Source organism: Poecilia reticulata, linkage group LG1, assembly GCF_000633615.1.
Source record: "Poecilia reticulata strain Guanapo linkage group LG1, Guppy_female_1.0+MT, whole genome shotgun sequence".
Classification (NCBI taxonomy): Eukaryota; Metazoa; Chordata; class Actinopteri; order Cyprinodontiformes; family Poeciliidae; genus Poecilia; species Poecilia reticulata.
The window spans coordinates 6021777-6041581 of NC_024331.1; the positions used below are offsets into that span (position 1 = coordinate 6021777).

The 19805-nt window shown below is 38.5% G+C and overlaps 2 protein-coding genes across 6 annotated transcripts in view; both read right to left on the minus strand.

The window, feature by feature from the left end:
• The window catches only part of LOC103475860 (vasorin-like), a 28268-nt gene extending 26308 nt beyond the window's left edge, over positions 1 to 1960 (minus strand). Inside the window, exon 1 of one of the 2 annotated variants that reach the window (XM_008427907.2) lies at positions 1687 to 1960. The gene's annotated coding sequence lies outside the window, so the exon portion shown is untranslated. The remainder of the gene's footprint in view (positions 1 to 1686) is intronic. The other variant, XM_008427825.2, reaches the window with a different exon arrangement.
• Positions 1961 to 13054: 11094 nt separating this feature from the next.
• LOC103475355 (beta-1,3-galactosyltransferase 2-like) overlaps positions 13055 to 19805 on the minus strand; it is a 9245-nt gene continuing 2494 nt past the window's right edge. For 2 of the 4 annotated variants that reach the window (XM_008427304.2, XM_008427129.2), the window contains exons 2-3: positions 17360 to 17419; positions 13055 to 16336 (exon numbers count right to left, since the gene is read on the minus strand). In XM_008427304.2, coding sequence (XP_008425526.1) covers positions 15321 to 16331 — 1011 coding nt within the window. In that variant the 5' untranslated portion in view covers positions 16332 to 16336; positions 17360 to 17419 and the 3' untranslated portion in view covers positions 13055 to 15320. Of the gene's footprint in view, positions 16337 to 17359; positions 17423 to 19805 lie in introns of all 4 variants that reach the window. The other 2 variants (XM_008427212.2, XM_017307315.1) reach the window with 1 other exon arrangement.

The window sequence follows — 19805 nt, forward strand, 5'->3', positions numbered from 1 at the left end:
TATACAAACTATGAAAATGACACATGGTTCACTTATTATGAAGTAATAACATATTACCGAAAAATAAAAAAAAGTAAGTATGTATCATAATTTATGATTATTTCAATGCTGATTTGCTTGTTTGTTGTTGAAAGAACGGAAACTGTAAATTATATCAATCAACGTTCAAATTCACCAAACTGATGTGTTTAAACTTCTTCATGATGAGCTGCTTAAACCAGAGCTGCACAATATCTCAGATTACAGCCATCAACACTCATTTTATTGTGTGTTCAATAATTCAATTGCAAATGACTGCATAAATATAATATTTTAATCCGTATTAACCACAATTAATCACGATTAATCAAATTAATGGTGATTAGTCAGATTAATCGTGATTAATCAGATTAATTTCGATTGATTGGATTAATCCTATCAAGTATGAAAAGAAAAATCTGCAGAATGTGCCAATTTTAAAATCTGATTAATCGATTAATCGTCAGAATAATAGATAGAATAATCATTTCAATTACTGAAATAATCGTTAGCTGCAGCCTACATCAAAGATATTGATGATGACATATCTTTGATATTACCCGCCAGATGCGGGTAATACGGTAAGCAAGAACTACATAACACTGAAGATAACGCATCCTATTGCTTGCAAGCAGTCTCATCACAACGGCGATAAAAAAAAAATTATGTTGAAACTTTTGTGACACTAAGATGTAATTGAGCCACTGACAAAAAAAAAAAACAAAAACTTTTCGGAAGATGATGACACCTGTTGCTTGCAAACCTTTTTCCTTCCGTAAAACTTTCCATTATGGATATTGTCCTTCAGCTGTGAAATCTGTACATGTTTTACTTTTAAAACCGAATAAGTGAAATAAATCAGCTCTTGATAATATTCTAAATTCATTAGGATTCACTTTAATTTTTAGTTGAAGCCTTAAGATAACAATATTCAGAGAAAACCATAGATAGCTCTAGAAGAAACCAACAACTTTTTTTCGATTTCATTTTTTTTATGCATCAAATGTACGACCAAACATTAGCCGGCGCCTGCTATGAACAACACATTTACACACAATACATGACAGAAAGATCAGACCCAGCGCGAGCGTCTGACCTGGCAGACAGGCTGCCTCTGCTGCCTCGCGGGCATCACGAATAAAGGTTTCCCGCACGAGGTGATAAGAGAACCAGAGGTCAGGCAGGAGCCGCGGAGAAGGAGGCAGATAACAGCCTCTAATCCGAAAAATTCAACACCGCCACGGTCTGAAGAAGCGATAGAGATAAGAACTAATCGTGTTTCCTCATTTCTCCGCGGGGAGCCCTCCTCCTCCCTCCCGGACTCTCACCAAGAGCGCCCGCTTGACCCGAGATACAGACCCATGCACCGGGTGCGGAGGAATGTGAGGCGCCGCTGCTGGAGCCCCCCAGCCTGGAAGTCGGTTTTTGACATGTAAGCCGAACAGAGCTCCGTTTTCACACCCTCTTGGCTTTAAGGTTCACCCAGTTGTTGAGTAACTATAAGTATAATCGATATCACAACATCATTGTTCGTTTGATGTGTTTATTATTAGGCGTTAAGCGTTCTTAAAAGTGCAATATTTCTACCGATAAACAAGAATAGGTCGTTATTAGACTCAGTGTGCGCTCACAGTTTTCCAATCAAGCGGAGGTTTAGAAGAAGCTTACCTTGGGAAAGTATAATCCAGAGCCCCGCTGGAATGCAGCTTCACTTCCAATTCCTTATCCACAGTAAGAGGGGGGGGGTTTATCAGTAAGAAAAACGAAAAAACAAAAACTGAAGGGAAAAGCTTTTTCTTTTTCTCGCAGCACAGCGCAGTTAGCTCCTACACATCGCTTAAAGTGAGCCGAGAATCACTGCAGCGCTCTGAAGACTCTCATCAGCTCCGCCGGACTTCAACAAAAGCGCTCAGTGGAGTGAAGGAGGCAAGAAGTTAAACAAGCTGCGGGGAAGTGGGAGGTACGGCAGGCAGGGCGCGCGCGTCCGTGCGCGTCCCCGTATCACGCTGCACCTGCGCGAGGCTTTTCCTCCATGTTTTATCTTCTCATTCATTACTTACGTAAGTAATCATTAAAACACGTAGAACATCAGTTTACAACTCATGTCAAATTTTTTATTTTCTTTTAAATGTAGTTTTGTTATTTACATGTGATGTTGGGTATCTGTGTGTTTTTTATATATATTCTGCAGAACAGCATTTTGCTATAAAACAGCAATTATTCTGAGCCAGGCCGGAATCTTTTAATCTTTTCCTGTTTAAAAAATGAACTAAATAAATACATTTACGAATTAATTACTATATATTTTACTATATTTGATATAAAGTAGCTTTGAACTAATAGGTAACTCATATCTAGCTCACACATATCGGTCATCTGGCTTCAGAATTGTTTTGGCATATTATTTTCTTCCATATGGTGCTTTAAAAGAGCATCACAAAAAGTAATACATGTTTAAAAAACATTTCATTTGCCTGGTATCTTATGACATTTTATCATATTAAAAACACAAATTTCAACAGACTTTATTATGATTTTATGTGAGTGGAAATGTGTGAAGGAATTTTAATTAAAAATTCATTAAAGTTGCAGTATGTGACTTTTATAAATAACATGCTTTAACATATTTGTTAAAGCATCTGTCACTATGTTGTGACAATTTAATATGAGACAAATAATCTGTGAAAAGTTCCAGCTCCTCTTCCTTCTAGTTGGTGAGAAACAACCAATCAGAGACAGGAGGAGGTTCTTAGCGCTGTCTATTAGGTTGTGCATGTGTACCTTTCTCTCTGTTACAGCTAGTTCCCCACAACAAAACCTGCCATGAATGCTAAGGCTAGTTACATAGCCACAGATGACAACCCATAACTACTTCCTGAAACTGTAAGTCGTTTCTCCGCCATTAGCACGTTGGGCAGGGTGTACACGAGCGTGATTGAATCCAAAATAAAATTTAAGATAAGTTTAAAATTGACATTTACAAACGTTCTTTGTTAAATCTGACCGAGCTCAAACTGAAAGTTTATTCCAAAATATCCAAACTTTGAGATACTAGGATGTCATCAGCATAATAATAATTTGCTAAGTCGCTGTTGGCATCACTCAGATCCCCTCCGTGTTCATATGAATGAAAAGTATTATTTAGTGATAAAACACACTTGTCTTTCACCTGTTTTCCTCTTTCAAACATCTCGTGTTGATTGTTCCTCCCTGCCTCCGCTTACCGGTCACATTTCACTTTATTTCCAGTACAGTCTGTGCAAGTTTGCTTTTCCATTTTAAGCAGGTTTATTTATATACAGTCTTGGGAAAGTTGCTGCAGGTGTGCTGCTAACCAAACATTTCCTTCTGTCAATTAAGACAAGTGCTGAAAAGCGAGACACTGAATGCGTGTCTGTGTGTGTGTGTGTGTGTGTGTGTGTGTGTGTGTGTGTGTGTGTGTGTGTGTGTGTGTGTGTGTGNGATTTAGAAGAAAGTTGTGTGAATCCCTCTGTGTGTGTGTGTGTGCGTGTGTGTGTGTGTGTGTGTGCGTGTGTGCGTGTGTGTGTGTGTGTGTGTGTGTGTGTGTGTGTGTGTGTGTGTGTGTGTGTGTGTGTGTGTGTGTGTTGCAGCGACAAACTGGAATCTGAGACTGGCATTGCTTTTCCCCAGTGCTCAGCCTGGCAAAAGGGTTTCATCACCATCACTGACAGCCAGATATGTCTGGGAGAATATCATGCATGTACACACACATGATCACCAGAACACATGGTGTGTATATGTGTTTGGATATGTTGGCACACAGCCGCTGACGCACACGAGAACCAACTAAAAGACACAAATTAGACACGAAAGCCGTAGCGTGAATGGATAGCATCAAGCTTCAGTCGTGTATGACTTAACGGGACGGCATTGTTTATTTTCCAGGTACATATTGACATTTTATAGGACAATCAAGTAACTGTTACCTTCAGTTGTTATAAAATGCTACATATATTCAAAAGGAAAATTGTCCTAATCTTTTAACTGCTTCAAATTGGGCCTGCGTAGCTTTAAAAAGCTCCGGCTGTTTCTGAAGCTTCGCCTTCAGGAGGTCATCACAACATGGCTCCTCTATTAACCCTTTGAGAACGTTTTCACCAGCGTTGCATTGAGAAGTAGCTCCTACTGTGGGGGAGTTGGGTGGGAGGGCTGCTCTGTGAGCTTTGAAACTGCAGCTCCAAGGAGGAGTTTTGTCCTTGAAGGCGGAGCTCATCGGTTAGCCATCTTTAAATTGGAAACCATAACACAGGGGGCAAGACAAGTATTCATGAGAATGTAGAGCATGCAACCTTCAAAGTGCGACATTCCACAGTTTTTAATTTCCCTTCAGGTCATGCACATAATGTCATCTTTGTTATGCTAGTTTGAGGCTGAATGACTCTTATCTCCAGACAAAGAGATTCTAAGGCCTTGGGTTGTTCCAAGACAAGGTCCAGTCCAGTGTTTCTCTCTGACAAGCACACACACACGTTAGCTCTTTTCTAACTGAGAAATATGCATACTGAGTGAATTTAAAACTTACAAAGTCATTAGTTTCTAGTACAAGTATCTTAATAAGACAAAACTTACAAGTAACTTTTCAGCAAGATACAAAAGCTTGTTTCAGATCAATATTTCCTTAATGTTCATGAAAAACTACAAGTCCCACTAACAGATTATTTCACTTATTATAACAAGACATGTCTGAGATCTAGAACTTTTTAACCAGGATTATAAAAGTTTTTACTTAAAACAAGCTCTTGTTTCTTACTGAAAAGTTACTTATAAATTAGTTTTGTCTTATTTCAAGTGCACTTAGATATTTGCACTAGAAACTAGACCAAAATCAATACTTAAGATTTTGTGTTTTTGCTGCGTAAATATTCATATTCGTGGTGTCGGACCTTTAAATGAATGAACTGTCTCATTCATTTAACAAAGATTCAGTTCTTCTAGTTACAATTAAAAGTCTTTAACACGCTGAGATGTTTTGTCAAGATTTCATTTGTTTGATTTATCTTCTTTTTTTTTTTTTTACTTATTCACTCCTCTGTAAGATATGGCCAAGTTTAGTTTAGTTTCTCTAAAAATATATTCAAACTTTTGAAGACCAAAACACATCTTTCTTGCTTCTTTGAATTAACAATTAAGAATTGAATTTTGATGGTTTCGTTGAATGCGTTGAGATTGGTCCCAATCTCCAAACTGAATCAGTCGACTTGCTGCCCGCTGCAAAACTCAGCAGCCTTTGGGTTTTGTCTTGCAGGTCCGGCTGACCGGTGGGATCAGAGCAGCCTGGCTGCTGCAAGGGGGATGCGTCAGTGTGAGAAAGAGGAACAGATTCTGATGGGACTGCGAGAAAGCAAACACAGCTATCCACATCGCTCCTAGGTATGTTTGGCCTGCTGTTTGCAATGAAACTCTAAAGTGGGATTTTCTCATGGGAAGAAATCGACACGAAACGACGACGTGCCTGGAATCAAATTGATTTTTAGATTAAAGGAATCAATAAAAAGACACAAAAAAAACACCCAACATTTTTTCAGGAATATCAAATTAACAAAAACATACGAGCCTTTTTAAATAAACCGAAACACACACATATGTGATTTAGCTGTGAGGAAAAAAAAGCAAACCAGTGAGATGAACAGAGTTGTGTGTGACTGTCAGTGGAGGAGGTCTGCTCTGGGTGTTTATGTGATTCACACAGTCAGAGTTGTGGAAGACTTGACCCTTCGCAGGCTTCCCCAACACAACGGAAATGACTTCTTCTACATCTCGACCCATCTCTTCTTTCCGTCAGGAAAAAAAAAAAAAGAAGCTCAGCATTTAGCTGTGCATTTTCACGGTGCTTTTCACACATCCATGAAACCTGCTCAGGATGTTTTTATATATAAGGCCTGCAGATGCCTGAACATGGATTTTGATGACATTTTTGACATTGGAGGAGTTCCTCTAATGAAAGCTGGTGCACAGAAGGGAGCAAAAAAATGTTTTGGGCCTGGAGTTACTCTCCCCGGGGGAGGCGGTCAAATTTAGTGTTTGGGCCTGAGCCAGGAGAAATAAAGGGAGGCAAAAACAGCATGCAGAGTTTTTTTTTTTTTTTTTAAATCCTGTTTCCTCATCTCTGATTTTATTAGATTTTGTGGAAGTTTTGTAAAATCTGTTGTATGAACCTCTTGTTATATTGTACATGTGATAGTGGTAACCTGTCCTTGGACAAAAATAATGAATTTCTGGCCCTGTAGATCTTCACAAATATGTTTATGTTCCTGCTTAGAGCAAGAAAAGTTTTGAATTTAGCCAATTTTATCAATGTGCTCATTGTTTTAGCGTTCTGTTCTTTTCAAGCTTGATTTCTGTCTGTATTCAAAGGTATATAAATACTTCTCTGTTATGTGATTTCACACATCAAGTAGTAAGCTTTAAGAAAATAAATGGAATCCTGGATGTCATTTAGTACAATAAAATTACATATTTTCTGGACAAGCAAGGGTTGTCCAGAAACCCTTGCTTTCTGGACAAAAGGCTAGATATATTACACATACTTATTTAAAAAATAATAAATATATATATTTTTAAAAAAGCTATTTGTTCTTTCATTTCTAACAAACCGCAGAGGGATTCGCAAAAAACACCCATGTTAATACTAGAGATGTGCAATAATTAATACTTTGGTATAAATCCGATAATGCAGAAAGTGTATCTCCAATACCGATACCGATATTTTTTTTTTGAGTTTGATATGTCAAATTTTTTTTGTTTTTTTTCTTTGAATTATTTTGTCCAAACCTGGGACAGAAATTACCCAAAGTTTAGAAACTATAACTATAAAAAATATTTTAACCAAGTACAAATAGTTATCTTTTGAGAGGAAATCAAAACAAAACGAAATCTTTTTGAAGTGCAGTTGAGAAACTGCGATAAATAAGTAAAACAAGAGGGAATCTGAATTATCTGAAGTGTGGATCTTATCATGCTAGCCAGCACCGATCGGATATTGACACCAACCTATTATTAAAATTATTTTAATAATTCTGTAAAGGGGGTTCAGTATTTTTAGAATCAATCTTTACTGGAAGAAAGAAAGCACAAAGAAGTACAACTTTTTTCTTTTTTCCCCCTCTACCTTCTTACCTATATGGAACATTTTAAATGCCCTTTTTGAGAATGCTTTTCATTTTTTCTGCTTACTATAGCACCCACTGAATGTCAGATGAAGAATAACAATATAAAGACACTAGAACAGATGACAATGAATGCGTTTATGACCTTATCAAGACATGGAGGCACAGAGCAGGGGAAAAATACCAGACGAGGGCGACAGGTGAGATTTAATCAATGGACTGTGAGTGAGAATCTGATGGGAAAACAACAGAGAAGCAGAAGGCCGACACCGGAGGGAGGGGACTGGAACAGCCATGGGAAATCATGTTTGGTTCCTGCAACAGACTCTAAAGTTCCTCTGTGTTGCTTTCACATAGCCTTTCACCTCCGTGTGTGGACCACAAGCAGATGTCAGGGACGCTCCTCTCCGCCATTTTTACTCAGAGCTGAATGACTGCAAAGCGGGAAAACAAAACTCTACAGAGAAAACACCCAGAAAATGAATAAAAAGAAAAAAAAGTGTATAAAACCTGAAACTTAAGATGACAAAGTGTAACACATGTCGCCAAATACAACGCCTGAAACAACAGCTGACGGTCGGTGTGAAAACAGGTGGGAGTAAATTCCTGTCGTGATTACAGGGAGGTGGAAAAGAGTGAAGGATTTGGCTGAAGTGACGGGTTATTAAAAGAAGCCAAGCTAACTTTAGAGCCCTGATTTACTTAATGAGTCGTTCCTGTTTAGTTTCAGGTTCCTTCGTTTCCCACTCAGAAAAGAATGTAACCCAAACCATTTTAAAAACATCGTCCAATCCAGGCGGATAGCCGGACTGGTTTGCTAGCTCACATTAGCTCGCTATGCTAAGGTCTCAGTTTCTAAGGTCTCAGAATCTAAATAAAGACAACGAATATTTACTACGGCTGTAATCAGTGCCCTTACTCCACCCACGACATGTACACGTTAAAAAACATGTGTATTTTTAACAGTAATAAGCAGTAAAATTGTGACAGAAAAAATTCATAGACCATAAAAAAATGTACACTGTTGAATTGATGGAAAGTTGCCGTAAATAAATGAATCAATGAAAACAGTCATTTGTACATTCATTTTATAGATTGTTTTCATGTTCATTTTAGTTTAAAGTTTAAAAAATGTTTTACCTGTAATTTGTTTTACTTGTAGCCACAGCTGCCTTTGTTTTACCGTAGAGTTTATGGGGTGTTTATGCTTTGTTTTTACAGTGTAGGGCACCAAGTGCCAAGTGGGGCATCAAAAAACAAGACTTGTAAAAAATTGTCATAATTAATCATAATAAAATAAAATACAATAATAGGAGGTACATCGCAATAAAGGATTGTGCTTTTAAATTTGTGCAGCTAAAATTAAAAGAGACTGTTATTATTATTTTCCCAAAATAATATTGAAGCCAGAATCTTTTACTGCCCAAAGCGTAATACTGACTAGTTTCTCAGATGTTTACTGTGAGTTTGGATATCGGGAGTCCCTTTAAATGATCACAATGGGTTCATTATTTACTCAAGAGTCTCTAACAACCCGCGGTGGTCTGCATCCGTCTTTGCTTACGTTTAAGCACCTAAACACCTGCCAGGAAGAAAAAATGTGCTTTTAAATGAGAAAAAAAATCTCTTCATATTTCACCAGGAATTTGCTTTTCTAATGTTTGAATTGTAAAATAGTCGAATCGGTTTTGACACGTTTTTGTGTTGACAGCACAGATTAGGATGTGTCTTCAGAGCATCTGGACTTTCAGACTTAGACTAAAGAAGATGGATGGTGCTACACATCATTTAGCTCAGAAATGTTAAAGAGAGAAGACGACCCCCTTCCCCTATGACAGACCTAATCATTTGGCTGATGCACAATTTCCAAAATGATTCATTTTCTCACTCTGTGTTTGTTAAAATACCACAGTAAAGGAGAGACGAGACAAACGTTTGCACTGTCAAAACACAAAGAGCTATAACTCAGCTAGAGGACCACCGTTCACTTAAACACCAGCTCCATAAATCCCCCCTTTTTCTGCCCCGGCATGAATCCTCCTACTCCTACCGTGACCAAGACTGAACTTCCTAATGATGCTGGATGTAATGTTTCCGTAGAAACAACACTACTTCTACCACACTCTTAGTACGACGTAGAATTGACTTTTTTGAGCTCTAAACCATGTTATAATGTTATTCCCTCATCAAAAACATACCTGGGGTGTTCTTTATCTGGAGTAAAAAAAAGTTTGAAAAATCTGTTAATCTCCATGGCAACCATCCAGCTGTGCAAAACGCCTGGGTGGACTGCCTTTGAGGACGAAGCTCCTCCTAAGAGCTGCAGTTTTGAAGTTTCTGAGCCTCCACCTCACAGAGAAATCGCTCCCCGGCAACACCCCACTCAGCTCCTTCAGACTAGCCAGCAACAATTAGCAACCACCTGACTGAAGTCATTATAGGATCTGCTGCTCAGTGAAACACCGGTAAAAATGTTGTTAAAGGGTTAATAGACGAGCCATGTTGTGATGACTTCCTGAAGACATAGTCTGAGTAAGAGCAAGAGTTCCTTAAAGAGACAGAGGCCCAATTTCAAGGCGTTAGGTCAGATTTCTTTTAAGTCATGCAATACAGCATTATTACATCAACTGAAGGTAGCATAGCCACTTGATTGTGCTGTAAAATGTGGCTGGAAAACACATAAAACTGCCCATTAACTCTTCAAACAGCTGCTAACCACCCACATTAACTTTAACCACCATAAGTCCCATAATTACACCAACAATTGAAAACACATCAAACGTAACCAAAATGATTAGCAATTAGACTCATCATTTCCAAACAATGCCAGCATTTTTTAGAGGGGCAGTGTGTGTTTTCCCACCACATAGTGGCATTTTATAGAGCAGTCAAGTCACTATGCTACCTTCAGTTGTTATAAAAATGCCTTATGTATTGAATTCGCAATTCAACACCTTGACATTGGGCCTCTGTCTCTTTTAAGAAACTCCTGCTCTTTCTGACTCGCTGCCGTCATCCCGTCAACATTCCTCTATTATGGGTCGGCAAACTTTAGTCCATAGCGCTGGACTGATCAGTAGTTCATATAATGAGCTCAGCAGATGCAGCTCCACCAGGTGTTTGCTAGTAGCAGAGAGGAGATTCTCTGCAGACTGTTTGAGAAGAATAAGTGTTTCTAAAGATCAAATACTGATTGCTCTTCTGCTAGTCCCAGCAGCAGAAACCTTTCAGAAACTAACAGAAATCACTCGTCTGTGATGACTGATTCAAACAGAAGTTCTGGGTACAGTTTCTTGTCTCAAGGCCAGTCCTACCAGCATGCCTAGGTGGGCCCCATGTGGGGGAAAGGAGGGCCCCATATGGGTTTGCCCATGTAGGGCCACAACCTACGTGGGCCCTACATGGGCAAACCCATGTGGGGCCACCGTGGAACCCGCGGACAAACCCATATGGGACCCATCTGGTGGGCCATCATTTTTTGAATATTATATTTTACTTATCAGTTTTACTTTATTTCTGTAACTAAAGCGGATTTTGTTTTTAATTTGATGACAAATAATTAACATTTAACCGTCCTACTCACAAACATCTCTGAAAATAGCTACGTTTAGTTATCAAAACAGTGTGATTTATGCTCTTATCATATCATATGCTCTTATCACACTTAACAATGCATAAGTGTCAAGTATTCTGATATTGTGGGTTACAGCAGCAAGCTCGTGAAACTAAAAGAAATAAGCTACCAATATATTATTTTGATTTGTTTAAAAAAAAAAAAAAGGAAGATCGAATGTCTCGAATGATTAATGTTAATTTCAATCAGGCGAGGTCCTCGAGAAATTTTAGGAAGGTCAACGTGATTGGAGAAGCAGCATGTGCGGAAGCTGCTCACGCAAACACGAACGTATCTTTTTTGACCCGTTTCTTCACACGTGAAGCATCTGAATGTTTTCTTACCACACCTAGAGACAGAGAGGAAGATGAGGGAGGTAAAATACAACTCATGCGGTCACTATAGCAACAATTTATTTGAAGTCTTTTTAACACGTTCCGACAAAGGGCGCCATAGTTGTGGAAGATGCTGAATAGATAAACCATAGAATCTGAAGTGGTAGATCAGGGGTCTGGACTTTTCCAAACCAGAAACCAGCGCTGGGAGAAGACAAAACGTTTTTTTTTTTTTTTGCCGTGAGTCCTGCTGAAAAAAAAAAAAATATATATATATATAGCCACAAATGTTACACAACATTTTGTGAAAAAAGTAGCTTTAAAACTGGCAAATATAGAAGTACTTTTTAAAGAACCACCATTTTATTCCTGTTTTTATGGAAAAGCAGGACTGATACATTTTCTTCTGTGTGGGACGATGTTACTGAAACCTACCTGGGTCATTATGTCATGGAAATTCAACGCAGGATTTATTTCATGCAAAAAAAATAACTGCTAAAATCTGCATCCTGTGATTTTTAAAAATGTGTGTAAAAATGGTTCTGCACTTTTTTAGCCAAACATTCAGTTCTAAACATGTACCATGTTAATGTGTTCTAGGTCCAGTCAAAGCTCTAAGCTAAATCCTGACAAGAATTTGATGCAAGATTTGAAAACCAATGTTTATAAATTTTTACATCCACTGAGCCTGAGCTTCGGTTGTTTTGGAAAGAAGAACGAGTTAGTCTGAGAGCTGCTTCTTCTGCATCTGATCCAGGAAGTTCTCCCATCTACCGTCTTTCTTTTCTCTCCTTTTTCTTTCTGATCGTCATTAGACATTTCATCCTTGCAGGTAAACCCAGATTCTTCATAATTAATTTAATTACTTGTAATTGCAAAAGGGAGTGATGTTCCCTACAAACTTTATTTAAACCTCCTTCAGTCTTAGCGCGACACTCAGAAGGGGCACACAAAATGTTACAAGGAAAAGGGTGGGTTGTCCCATCAGACCATCAATTCCCGAAATCACAGAGATGCAAAACTCAAAAAAGCGCACATGGGTCAGTGCGAATCCGGCGCATAGAGTAAAAACTCATCTCTTAAGGCGGCAAGAAGGTTAAAATGCTTAATTGAAAACAGTATCTTGTGTTTGTTTGACCACCAGGTGGCACTGTAAGCATAATTTAAAATTGAGACAGCACATGGTTATCAAATTACTGCAGGTTTAGCATCAATGGACTGTTGCTCTTTGGTTTAAATAACGCCAGTGAACAGCACACATAAAACTTAACATTTTTTTAGAATTATAAACATTAATTGATGACCGATATTCCCATTTTATTTTAAAAGTTTCAGTACCAGCTTTCTAAAAGTATCACCCTGTCAGATTCTAAGTGCAACAAAGTAATTTCATTTAAATTTGGAGCCTGTGAAATGAGCTTTTTAAGTGTATATTTATATGTAAAAAAATATAAAAGAAACGATGGAGTGAGTGTGTGAGACATTGTGTCTGTAGCCCAAACAGTTTACAACTCCGTGCAGTCTGTTTTCAGACGGTGATGGAGAGGGCAGCCAGTCTGCCAGCCGGAGAAGAAAGAGGTTGGGGTGGAGGGGAGGACATTACTGAAACACCTGGTCTGAGCAAAACGGAGCCTTTTCTGTGCACAAATGGCTTTTTAAATGCTCTGATGTGACTGCAATCGTTAGTACTTTCATGATCAAGAAACTCATAAAGGACAGAACTAAGAGTTCTGTCCTTTATGAGTTTATGAGAACGACTGTGTGTAAAAACATGCGTAAAAGTGCAGCGGCATGAATTATGTAGAAAATCCAACCTTTAGGGAACAAAAAGAAATACTTTAATAAACTCACCAGTGTTACTGTTATTACTTCCCCTGCTGTTACGTTGCACAATCCACTTTTGCCAAAAGGACTTTCTAATTCAGTCATCAAAGAAAAACACTTTACATGACTTTCAGTACTTCATCAAAGAAATACAAAGAAATATATTTATACCCATACCACAGAAAGATATTATACACAGTAGCACCCTGTAGCAACGTCAACAGGAGAGAAGATGAACAATTTCTTCGGTCGTGTGCACAACTGGAAAAGTCTGCATAGTCTTCTCTCTGTGTGTTTATGCCTAAAACTACCTAAAATAGTGAGACAACAAATAAACCTGGGTGAAGACTCAGCAGACACACATCCAAACAAAACAGTCTAAACAGAAACAGGATGTGAGAGGAAGACGTAACCTTTCATAACAATAAAACAATCAATCTGATGACTGAGCCATATAATATTTATTTTAAAAAATTCAGATAGTACACCCAAAATCCAAGGGTGACAGCAAACCTGTAGTCCAGTCATTAACAGAATGTAAAGAAGCTATATAAATCAATCATTTGTCATTGTCTTATTGGGAATTTTTCTTAAAGTATAGCGTAGTCAATTTCATCAACCTCCAATTATTATTGCAAGTCATTAACAAGGTCATAAAAAGTCCAATATGAACTACGATTTTTGAGGCTTGGATTTAGTTTCACCTCTTGACCATGTCACAGTACTATTAGTATTATTATTACTACTATTTCTAAGAGATTTTAAGAAAAAACAACCATGATCATGTCAGTCAAGGCCTGTCCTTTCTGTATTGCTTACTGAATATCACTAAAGCATGGTTAGCTGGTCTCATCGTGGAGAATCAGCCATGACAGTAACAGAAACAGCGTCAGCTGTTTCCTCAGCTGACGCTGTAGCAACTACTCGTGTGCCAATGTGATTATACTTCCAAGACAAGTGACTGAAAGGTGTTAAAAGATGTAACCGCTGTTTGTGAAGCAGTCCTGAGAGTTTAAGTCAGTGCAGGGTGGGATTACAGCTTTTATGCAGTGCTAGCCTGCCCCCTTCTGGTGTAGTGACAAACTACTGCTGTAACAATAGCAATCTTAATTTATCCTGTAAACCTTTTTTTTCTTTTTTTTACAGGAAAAGATCACAGAGACATTTATTCATTTTAAAATAAATTAATATTTTTACTCTAACCTTCCAACATGAATCTTCTCTACCTTCAAGTTTTTTTCCCCTCCAATTCTATCCTTAATCACCACTTTGTGTAATGTGCTTCATAGCTGCCTACATTTCCCTTAAAGATTATCAGAGCAACCTCAGAGTAGGTGCAATTTAATAACTTCCTAGAAAATTATCTTCAAGGACTCTCCAGAGAGACTCACAGTTAGCTGATTAGTTGAATTAATAGATTGCTGTAAAAGCAGCTGCAAATAGTCTCTTGTGAATGTACAGACATCAAATAAAAGCTTATATTGTGTTGTGTATTGTGGATTTTAGTTATTTTAAGCTGCTAAAGTTAGCTAAAACGATCAGAGTGACTAAGTGTTAGCTAGCTACCTTAGCTAACTCACTGCAAAACAGCAACAACTGGTAGGGAAGCTTTTTCCCATCTTTCAACCCAATACAAAGACCCTATACAAAACGGGAGTGTGTCTTATACAACAGGCAAACCAAATTTGATGTTTATCCTAAATGTGCTACATTTCTTTAAATTTGGGCCTGCATAATCTGTTACTGCAGTTTAATGTGCATGAAAAAAATATATGTATACAAGGGGAAGAAAGTTAAAAACTCTACAGATAGCAGCCAAATACAAACTGAATGTAAAAAATGTTGTGTACACAGAAGAATGACTGCTCTCTATGCATAAGTAAAAAAAATTACTTCCAAAACTACTAAAATAATTTAAAACAACATTATACCCTATTCACATGGGATTAGTTTTACCTGTGGACCAAATGCTATTTGTAAGAATTACATGGATTTTCTTCATTGTTAATCCCGTGCGAATCGACCATGCCAGTAATTTGTAAAGTAAAAGTTCTCCAGCAAATTATCTACTGAACTCCGAGGTCCTATGATAAAAACTGATCCAATGCAAATCGGTATCTCAGCGATTTGGACAGAAATGGTTGGGATCCAAAACGTTATTATATATTTTTGTTTTCCTGGCCACATTTTTATTTGCTTCTGGCTAAGAATGGAGGCTGCATTGGCTGTAACTGAAAACCTTTTGGGGTCCAAGCCAGCAAATCCCTGTTGACCTGGGATTCAGCCTTTTCATCAAAAAGAATGCTTATCCCATGCGAATAGGGCTTTCCTTTCCTTCCGTGAACCAAAATGAACCAGAAACTTTGCCAAACCATCCAAAAATAATCAATATTTAAATCAGGCTCAGCAGTGAACTCCCTGCACGATCCTCTGCCAGTAGATGTGCATCTGTGACATGCTCATCGTAGTAATGGCGATCACTTTGGAGAGATCGCAGCTGCTCAAAGGATGCCGGGGGATGACCTGAAACATCCTCTGGTCGGGAGGGTCGGTAGGAGAGACACCCAGACGTTTCAGGCACATACCCAGGTATGCGTCTTCAATGTAGATGGGCTTGATTTGAGACGATACTCTCAGGATCTTCTTGGGTAGATCCAGAGACATGACGTAAGCCATGCCCAGAGGGTAGGGGGGATACTCCGGCTCTGCGATCACGTGGGTTGGCATGTAGAACTTGTTGAAAGGGTTTCTTAAAACTGGGCTGTGCCACCATACCAAACCCGTCATGTAGTTTTCCTTAGGCGTCTTGGGGTCCAGTAACAATGCAACCAAATTGTCAACATGCAGTAACATATCCGAGTCGATTTTTATCACAAAGCTGGCCTTGGCGCAGTGTTGAGCCAGCCACTCCAGCATGACCATGGTCTTGATGGTCAAGTTGCGGTAGCTGTCCTGGAAGTTACTCTGAATGAGATCACGATACCGCTCGCTCTCCTGTTTCAGTCTCGCCTGCTGCTGGTTGGCGTCGACCCCTCCAGGTAGCCCCACTATGAAGACGGTCTCAACCAGCTGACCCAGGACCATTTTCTTACCCCCCCACGTTCTTCGGATGGCGTCCCGACCTTCCAAATTGGTGGGAGCAACGGGAACCATCAAGATCAGGAACGGGTTGGTGGTCTTGCACGTTGGAGAGTTATCCATGAAGAATCTGTAGTTCCGTGGGTAGGACACATGGTACGGTCCTGGGTCCTCCCACTTTGGCTCAGGCGGCATAGAGGCCGTGACGTTGGACTTTTTATATGCTGGTCCATACAGGCGATCAGGCTCGTTGTCATAGGTAAGGTAAATGATGACCAATGTCACTCCTACCAAAACGCAGATGAAGATGTCCTTCAGTTGTCTCCTGTTGTCCATTAGAACTGTGTGTATATATATATATATATATAAAAAAAAGTAATGTTATTGCAAAACTTTCAGAGCAAAGCATGTGTAAAGGACTAAGTTCTGAGTAAAGAACATGCTATACTCAAATACTGTTAATGTACAAGACAGGTTTCCAAGAATTGTTATTATTTTAGCATTTTTAAATGAAAATACTTCTTAATTGTCTAGCCAATGAGCAATACCTTTAAATTCAAGCTGGTCAAAGTGAAAAAAACCCCCAAAAACCTAATCGGATTTTAAGTTGACTGACTGTAGCATTTCCAGTTGGAACTGGTTTCTGTTGCCTGGCAACCAAAACTCTAAGGCAGCATAATCTGATGGTGGGCACATCCACAGCAGACAAGTCCATCAGTGGAAAGATTAAAATTTGCCTTGAAACTGAATTAATTTAGGATTAGAGGAGCAACATACATTTTATTGATGTCCATTAGTTTTAACTCCTGAGCCTTTTCCTGAGTAAATAATCAAAAACATATTTCTACAAACTCATTCATGAACACGGAAGTATAAAAGTTAACATGTGAAGATGTGATTTATTAATAATGTTATGTCTGATAGTTCTTAATGTAAACCTGAAACAAAAATCTTTCTTCATAAATGCAAAAGTTTAACAAAATACCCCCACGGCCACTCTATTGTTTAATTGGGCCACATAAATAGAGTTTCAAACTTCAACATTTGTGGGCTTAAATATTATTTTAGCCAGTCAAATCAAATCTGTTTTATTGACAAGTGTCAAATTACAACAGGAAAGATGTTTAATATTTAATTTTATGCATTGAATGCAGAGAAAGCTGTAACACTTTTAACAGCATTAACGGCTCTTTGAGGATATTTGTCGTATCATGGATGTGCAGCAGACAAACCCAAAGCAGCTGAGTGAATATTAATGGACTCGCTGTACTAGCAAGCTTTAATATATGGATCTTTAAGCACTCAAATGATGAGAAAAGATAAAGTCAAAATATTTCTATATAGGGTAAATAAGTTGCACATACCTGTTAATGCAGCTCTCAGGCAATGTCCACGAGCCAAACCATGTGAAAAATGTCCCAGATCTGCTGAAAATAAAGACAAGAATGTCAAATAAAACAACTAAATTTAGGGCTAAAAAAGGGACTAAATACAAAGAATAATTTTAGGCATTAATCATATATTTTGACCATATTTATACATTTATAGTGAGAAAACAGGAAGTAAACAGTCCTGACAATATGTCAACTTTCTGTTACTTATAGAGTTTGATGTTTCACCTTTAAGGAGATAAAGTTGCAACACAAAAAACAAGTAACTCAGGAACAAGGAGAAAAACAACAGGGTTTGCGGATGCAGACCTAATTTATCACTTTCTTAATCTTATCTTTAAACCTTTTCCACTGTACACACCCAGTTAGGACACACACACTGTTTTCTCACACAGTGACATATTTGTATTTTCTGTATGTGTGGCGTAAGTAGAGAAAAAAACCACTGGGGCCACAACAGCGGAAGAAACAAAAAGAAACACCATCAGAATCTTTTCTGTACTCATTTCACTAAACTTCAGTAAAATACGTTTCCAACACCTTTGAAACTTGCTACAACCAATGTGTAAAAATGTTTTCGATTTGAGGAAGCAACACAAAGTTGTGAAAAAAAAAAATGAAAACAACAGTACCTCTCAGTAAGTTATTCATCTTATTTTTTCTTCCACATCTCAGACAAGCGGTTCTACAATCTGACTCTGGAATGAACACATTACCTAAAGCATACTGGTTCATAAACAGAATGAGAACCTAACCTAAGAACACCTGACAGAAACAGACGCCTGCCGTCTCAGAAAAATTAAACTCCTCCTCTTGCTTTGACTTCCTGTTTTACTTGCCTCCAGATCAGAGGAGAAATATGGCAGCCTGGCGGTTGATGAGGGTGGGACGCCAACCAACTGTTGAAATGTTCATCGAAAACATTGGTTTTCCTACTTGGCACTGAACTCAAGATCTGCTCAAGAGCCAGTGATCCAAATCAGACAAGTTTTCCTGGTTGGCAGGGGATTCCCATTCATTAAAGGTGCAGTATGCAACTTTTATAAAAAAAAAAAAAGTATGTTTTTTTTAATATATTTGTTGAAACTGTCACCATGTTGTGACAGTATAATATGACACAATCTGTGAAAAGATTGACCTGCTCCACCTCGTCCTTGAGCTACTATTGCCGTCTGGAGAAACACCAAAACAACCAAACATAGCCAGGAGGAGGGCCTTACTGCTGTTAATCAAGATCATGTATGAGCAGCTAAATGTGCTAATGGTGAAGAAACAACTCACCGTTACAGAAAAACCGTTTATCCGCTGTCATCGGTGGACATGCTATCTAGCTTTAGCATTCACATCAGGCTCTGCTAACAGCGGGGGTGAGTGGCGTGTAAATGGGTGTGATTGACAGCACTAAGACCCGCCTCTTGGCTATGATTGGTTGTTTCTAGCTAGTGCTGGGAGAACACAGAGGATGTGGATTTCTTTCACAGATCTTCTGTCTCATACCGTCACAGTTTAAACAAATACGTAAAACAATATATTTTTTTGGTCTTATTGGCCTTTATTTGATAGTTAACTGACAGGAAAGTGGGTAATGAGAGATGGAGAAGACATGCAGCAAAGGTTGCCAGGCCGGGAATCGAACCTGTGACGGCCACGTCAAGGACCAAGGCCTCCATATGTGGGTTGTGCTTAACCCCTGCGCCACCACAGCACACTGTAAAACAATGTTTTTTTATAAAAGTTACATATTTCTGTCTGGAGGAAGACCGTTGCGTCTCTGTGAGTTTCCCCTTCCCACTTTTGGCATGATTAAAAAACTTTCTTCAGATATGTTACGTATGAGGAACTAAGACCATTAATGGCTTTAAAAGTTATTAAAGTTATAAAATGTAAATGTAACCACTTCAGAGACATCTGGAGTTAGTTATATGAGCTCTGTTTCTGATCTATATCAACATTAGCGCAGATTAAATTTCTATTATTATTGTGTTCTTTTTATAAAAACCAAAAAGCAGACCCATTACACCAATTCACTAAGATCCTAAACGTTTGTAGCTTCATTAAAAAAGAATAATTATAAAAAGTCAACGAAACGTGTTAAAATTAATAATCTCAGTAATTGTTTCAACAAGGTGTTGCGCAACTCTGTGCGTTTCGGTTCCATTAACAAAAAAACAAAAACAAAAAAAAGCGACTCAAAGACCGACTGACGAACAGAGTAGGAGTTTAAATTAGCTACGCAACCACCGCTGTGTTCATGAGAGGCTTATTAATAATCGAGAAATAAATATCAAGCCTGGAAACCTGATATCGTAACGGACTGAATGTTGTGTTTTTAATGTAATCTTTGCTCGGCTTGCGGGGTGCAGGCGGTTGCCACGGCAACGGGTGTGCTTAAACGACAGAGACCGAGAGTAAAAAGGTA